The 6,221-nt window shown below is 53.8% G+C and overlaps 1 protein-coding gene across 8 annotated transcripts in view; it reads right to left on the bottom strand.

Annotated features, from left to right (window-relative positions):
• TAL1 (TAL bHLH transcription factor 1, erythroid differentiation factor) overlaps window positions 1-6,221 on the bottom strand; it is a 15,950-nt gene continuing 9,729 nt past the window's right edge. For all 8 annotated transcript variants that reach the window (XM_025871556.2, XM_025871558.2, XM_073896808.1 and 5 more), the window contains one exon: window positions 1-3,251. In XM_025871556.2, coding sequence (XP_025727341.1) covers window positions 2,797-3,251 — 455 coding nt within the window. In that variant the 3' untranslated portion in view covers window positions 1-2,796. The remainder of the gene's footprint in view (window positions 3,252-6,221) is intronic.

Below are 6,221 nucleotides of genomic sequence, written 5' to 3'. Positions count from 1 at the left end.
CCCTCTGTAAAACTTTTATTTAGAAATTTTCCCAATATATCCTTATATATATACACACATCATCACCACAAGGGTTGTGTCGCTAAAGAGTCACGCCCACAGTGTTGGCCTCCGGGCTGTACAAAGGTCAAGGTACCTGGAACGGTTACTCCTCTTCTGCAGAAAAATGCAGAGACCAACGCAACTCACCACGTACAGTACAACATTGACGGAAAGTGCTGGGCCCGCCCACAGGAACAATGCGCTATGTACACGGGCAGGGGCGAGCCTTCGGTGGGGGGCCACGTACCATCGAAATCCCAAGTACGACCAGACCACCCCCAAAGGCCAAGATAGTTGCCGGCTGACTACAGATGCTGTGCCCTTTGTTCTGTTTTCGGAAAAGGAGAAAGATTGTACCATCTTGTCGTTTGCCACCACCAATAAAAGCATATGAATTTTCCCAAAAAGATGCGAATCCCTCCAGTCCTTACAACCATCTCTGTTCTCCTTGCTTTTTTTCCCCTTTACATCTTTTCCCTTTGCACAGGTATTATTCTTGGAACGCTGCCATTTCTTCATAGGTGATGAGGCAGAGGAAGGAAGAGGGTACGGTGGGCGGGGTGAGGGGGGGTGCAAATGAAAATTAAAATTTTGGATCTTCTGTCGGCCTTACAAAGACATGAAGCTTTGCCCATCCCTACCCAGGCCCGCTGAGGGAAGCTGTATTACGTCTTACATATTCTGCCCATATCTTCTTCCATTCTCACTCCTGTGCCTCCCCTTGGAAGGAGACACAAATGAAGTCAATCTGGAGAAATGAGGACAATCAGGATAACTCCGGCAAAAGTGGTTTGGAACCTAAATTACCCAAATGCTGTGCAGTCAGGCAGACTGGCCCACTGCGGAGGCCCTGGACTCAGGATGGGAAACCCCACTGCAGGAATGATACTGAGGGCAAAAGTGTTCTTTCTGGTCTCAAAATGCATCTACTTTCATGATTCCACTTCGGCTACGCCACAGCCCTAGCAGACAGGCCAAGCCAGGGTATTTATGAGAAACTGACGTTGAGAGAGGTAACTTATCCCCATCATGCTACAAGTCTGAGGGCTAAAGGATTACCATGTTGCTCCCCTACTCACAAACTGGAACCCACAACTTGGGAAGGAGGGGAGGGAGCCAGGTTCATGCCCTGTGTGCACAGGGCCGTGCTCAAGGCCCTTCACTGGGCAGGACTCTTTTCCCTCTAACCTCAAAGGCAGAGCCTGGTGGGAGGAGGCTGCGGTGACTTGAGGGTACAATGACATGTATATAGGGCTCATGTGGAGTTTGTTCCAGGGGCTTGGAACGCATGTCACAGGCAGGCCTGGCCTGAAGAAAACCATGTCCCACCATGTGGACTGACACAAGAGATCAACAAGGGGCAGTGGTCCACTCTACAAAAAAATTCTTCACTTTACAAAAGGACTTGCGGTAGTATTTCTTTAAAAGATGAAGGACAAGGGTTTGATTTACAAAAATTTCATGTACAACGATTGGAGGGGAGCGCTCTTGTTGCAGTAAGCCAGCCTTCCATACACACCCTAGGTGACTGAAGGCTGTGTAGTCGAGGGGTGTTGAAGATTCTGCTAAGTGAATGTGCATTTGTCCGGGTCTCAGCCAGTGCCTGGTCTCTGATTGGTTTTCCCCTGCCCTCGAAGTGCGGCTGGAGCCTGGGTCATATCAAGACCTAAAGATCCCACCAATAACTGAAGTCAAGCAAAAATCCCAAAGGCCAGAAATTCATAGGACAGGGTTTGTGGTCAGCTGGGTTCCGACCAGACCGTCAGCAAACAGACACCTTGGAGAAGGAAGGTCCCTCTGAGCATCGGGGAGGACACACAGATGGGACTGCATATCCACGCTCAGCAGAGGCGCACGGCCATCGGCTCACCTCGTGAACAGTGACGGGGAGCAGAGAATACAGGCAGGTGGCTCTGGACACCGTCAGGATTTGAACCCACAGCCCCAAAGAGCGCTGGCTCAATTTCACTCTCATCATTTTCCTTCTCTCTGCCTCCACATGAGGCCTGACCGGGCAGGCTCCCAGCCACAGACTCAGTCCCCACAAGGATTAGGAAGGCAAGTCTCAGTGGGGAGAAAGCAGACCTTTGCTCCCCGCGGCAAGCAGTAAGGGCTACTGGGTTTTCTGACCCTCTGGCCCAGCTAGTCGAGAGCAGGTTGCCCACTGGCCATCTTCTTCAACCAGGCCCTGTAGAAGGCACCTTGAGGCCTGGGACTCTCTGCAGCAGCTAGCAAGCTGGGCGGACCGACATGGGCCAGGGTGAAGATGGGGCTCACCCGGAAATGGGCGGCTACTGGCTACCTACGTATTTGGACAGAGTGGCCACACAAGCCACACCAGCCAGCTTGGGAGGGGCTAAAGGCAAGGCAGAGGCTGCTGGATGCCCACGGGGAGAGCTGACAACCCCAGGTCTCAGCAAAGACGGGGCCCCCAAGCTCCAGGCCAAAAGCAGTGCCAGTAGAGCTTCTTACTGGAGAAGTCTTAGGGATTGGGGGGGGGGGGAAGACCGTGCCGTCTTCATAAAAAGTACCTACCACTTTGCTCCATTTTTCTGTTCTCCCACTGAGGCAGGAAACAGGAAAGCCGCCCCCGGGGGCAGTTAGGGCTCCGCAAAGTTCAGACATCAAGGAAATCTCATCAAGTCCATCGCCCTGCTTCAGAGCTGCCCGATCCTCACCCCACCTGCCCTGAAGCCCACAGTCCCGGCGGCCTGAGGATGCCCTCCTGGCTGGTCCTGAGCGGCCCCAGCCCCATCACCGAGGACCCGCTCCATCAGCGGCTGGCAGCATGGCGGGATGGAGGCTGCGGGCCGTGTGCTTGGGGGCCGGCTCTTCTGTGTAGCTGTCCGGGCTGGCGGCCCCATCCAGCGAGCTGCCACAGCTGGAGTTGGGGGACAGCACGTCCTGCAGGAGGTCGTCGGGAGGCGCACTTCCCCCTCCCCCACCGCCTCCTCCACCAGCCCCCACCACAGGGTCCTTGCCAGGCTTGGCCCGCTGGGTACCCTCCTCCTCCTGGTCATTGAGCAGCTTGGCCAGGAAGTTGATGTACTTCATGGCCAAGCGGAGGATCTCGTTCTTGCTGAGCTTCTTGTCCGGGGGATGCGTGGGGATCAGCTTGCGGAGCTCAGCGAAGGCCCCATTCACATTCTGCTGCCGCCATCGTTCTCGGCTGTTGGTGAAGATGCGGCGCACTACTTTGGTGTGGGGACCTGGAGGTAGGAGGACGAGAGTTAAAAAAAAATGAGATGGAGGTCCCCCAAGGCGTCGTCTCCCGTGGGGAAGAAGAGAAACCGTCCACTGGAAAACTTGGGAAACCTAGAACACCTTCTTGCCTCTTACTTAGAAAACGCCTGCTCAGCCTTCAAACCCCCATTCATCTGTTGCCTCCACTCGGGGGATTTCCCTCAACCCATCCGCACAGCCCTTACCAACCACCATGGCCCTCCAAACCCATCTCCACCCCTCCCTTTCTTTTAAGATTGATTGATTGATTTAAGAAAGAGACACAGAGCATCCAACCAGGCCGGGGGTGGGAGGCAGAGGGAGAAGGAGGGAGTTTTAAGCAGACTCTGCGCTGAGCATGGAGTCTGGTGCAGGGCTCAATCCCATGACCCTGAGATCACAGCCTGAGCTGAAACCAAGAGTCGGAGGCTTAACCGACGGGGCCACCCAGGCGCGCCTCCATCACTTTTGATCGTTACTGGATGTGTCTATGCTTGTGTCCCCCCTGGGGCTGTGAGACATTTGGGGACAGGGACCAGAGGTCATTCATTCATGTGCCAAGAGGCCATACGGCACTAGTGAGAAAGACAAACTCTGGAGAATTGAATTCCTGACTAGTACTCACTAGATAGTGACTCGGGGCAGGTTACTTAAACTCTCTGTGCTTCAGCTTCCTCATCCGTAAAATGGAGATAATACTAGTAACTGAAATCAAAGATTGTCACATGGATCGAACAACTAATGCAGGTAAGGTCCTTAAGACAATACCTGCCTCAGATTAAGCATTCAATAAATGTCAGCTATTACCACCCACCCATCGGTTATGTACTAAGAAGCAGGCACCGTGCCAGGCACTAAGGGAAACAGACGGGGTCCCTGCCCTCATGGAATGTACACTTTAATGGCGATGACAGATGATGAACAAGTAGCAAACAAATAAACGAACATCTGTAATAACAGATGGAAAGGAGCTGCTACGTTTAGCTGAGGTGGTTGGGGATGGCACACTAGAGAAGGTGACATCTATAAGGTAAGAGCTTAAGGCTGAATAAGAGCCAGCCAGGCCCAGGAAGGGAAGATAGAACACTACGTGCAAAGGCCCTGAGCTAGGAAATGGCCGAAGCCAACCTGGCTAATTAGTATGGGTGTGATCAGGGTAGGCTGGCTCCAGACCCCATAGGTCTCCGCAGGCAGTGTGGGGACCTTATTCTAAGGGTGACAGAAAACACAGAATAGGCTGACCATGCTGGCAGGTGGGGGGAATGGAGGGGAAAGGACCTACCCTGTGGGCTCCCTCCCCCAGAAGAGAAGTGGGGAGATGGGCCATGCATGGCCTGCAGCTCTAAGCAGGTGTCGGAGGGCTGCCTCAGTCTCCCCATGTCTACTGATTACAGACGAGACCGATATTCAGACTATATTCATGTACTAAGACTCGTGGAGCAGTGGCAGACATCAGTGGGCACGTATTGAGCACCTATGGCATTCAAAGCACCACACTAAATGTCCCAGCCTGACCTGGGATTCCCAAAGCCAGAGAAAACAGAAGAGGGCCCTGCTAGTGCTCCTGAGCACCTGGGCTGAGGTGGTCGCTTCTGTCCCCAACACTGAGGCACAGAGCTGGGGTCCTGGCAGTCACCAGTCTCTGTGCACCGAAGGAACTCCCAGGCTGGGGATATCTGTTCACCTTCTTCGATAACCCCTAGCATCAGACCTCAGAAAGGGGAGACTAGGGTAGGGGAGAAGAGGGGAGGAGGGGCTGAGGCCTCCCCTTGGACCTTAGCTTGCTTCACGGCTAAGGAGAGACCGGGACGGCTCATCCGTGCCAGCGCTCCTTGCTTGATCCTCTTTCTCTCTCTTACTTGCACGGACACACCTACACACTGATACACACATGCACGGATGCACACACACATACACACACACCATCTCTCAGGGAGGACCACGTACCCCGTGCCCACCGCGCCTCTAAAAGCTGTCTTTCCAAACCCCAACGGGCAGCTGACTCTTTGCCAAAGGCCAGCCCCAGGCTGGGATAAACAGCACACCTGCTGGCGGTCCTCCCCTGGGCTGCCGCAGAGGAAACAGCCCGCTGTTCTCTGGCCTCCAGGCCAGGGGGGCGTCCCTCAGCTATGACATGAGGAGGACCGTCCCTGCTCCATGGCTAATGCTGGCTGACCTTGAGGGAGCAACTAGCTCTCACAGCTGCAGTGAGACAGAACTCCAGAAGGAGCACCTATCCCCAGCCAGGCCCTAAAAACACTCTACCCCACTGTACTCTCTCAGCAAGCTGTGAGGAAGCTATTATTCTCCCCACTTTCCAAACGAGGAAACCGAGAACCAGAAAAGGTCAGCCTTCTGGATTCCAAGGAATCCACACCAAGTCCCGACTTTAGCCCCTGCATCAGTTCCGCCTCGATGGACTCTTTTTGGTGAAGTCTCTGATTCCAAAGTCTCACGGACATACTCTGCACCCCGCACACACATACCCTCCTCTTCACCTCCGTTTCTGCCTATTCCTCTCTGGCACCTTCCCGGAGAACTCCCCACCTCTCCGCACCTTCCTCTTCCTGGAGTCTGTCCATCCCTCTGCATCCTCTGCCTCTCTGTGGCCAGGCACTGAGTAGGTGCTCAGTAAATTCTGGTGACATTTATGAGTAATGGCTTCCCTATACTTCTGCACTCCCCCCAAACCCTCCCCCCTTATCCCCTTCTCCTCCTTCCTCTTCTCTGATTCTCGTCGCTTCTGCCCTCTGTAGAAAATGCCTCTTCCCTAGGGAACTTCAAGGCTGGTCTTGCCTACTTCCCGTTTGGTGTACCCCCCTCCCCTCTCTAACCCAACAGCACTGACACCCCATCACCCTTCCCTCCTGGACCTACACCTCATGTCCTGGGCTGGTTAGGTCTTTTTTTTTTTTTTTTCCTAAGATTTTATTTATTTATTTGAGAGAGAGAATGAG

The sequence above is a fragment of the Callorhinus ursinus genome, unplaced genomic scaffold (assembly GCF_003265705.2).
Source record: "Callorhinus ursinus isolate GAN/ISIS: 27379988/994484 unplaced genomic scaffold, GSC_fseal_2.0 scaffold9, whole genome shotgun sequence".
Lineage (NCBI taxonomy): Eukaryota > Metazoa > Chordata > Mammalia > Carnivora > Otariidae > Callorhinus > Callorhinus ursinus.
Note: the sequence above shows the minus strand (reverse complement) of the source record. Positions and strands in the feature narration are given on the sequence as shown.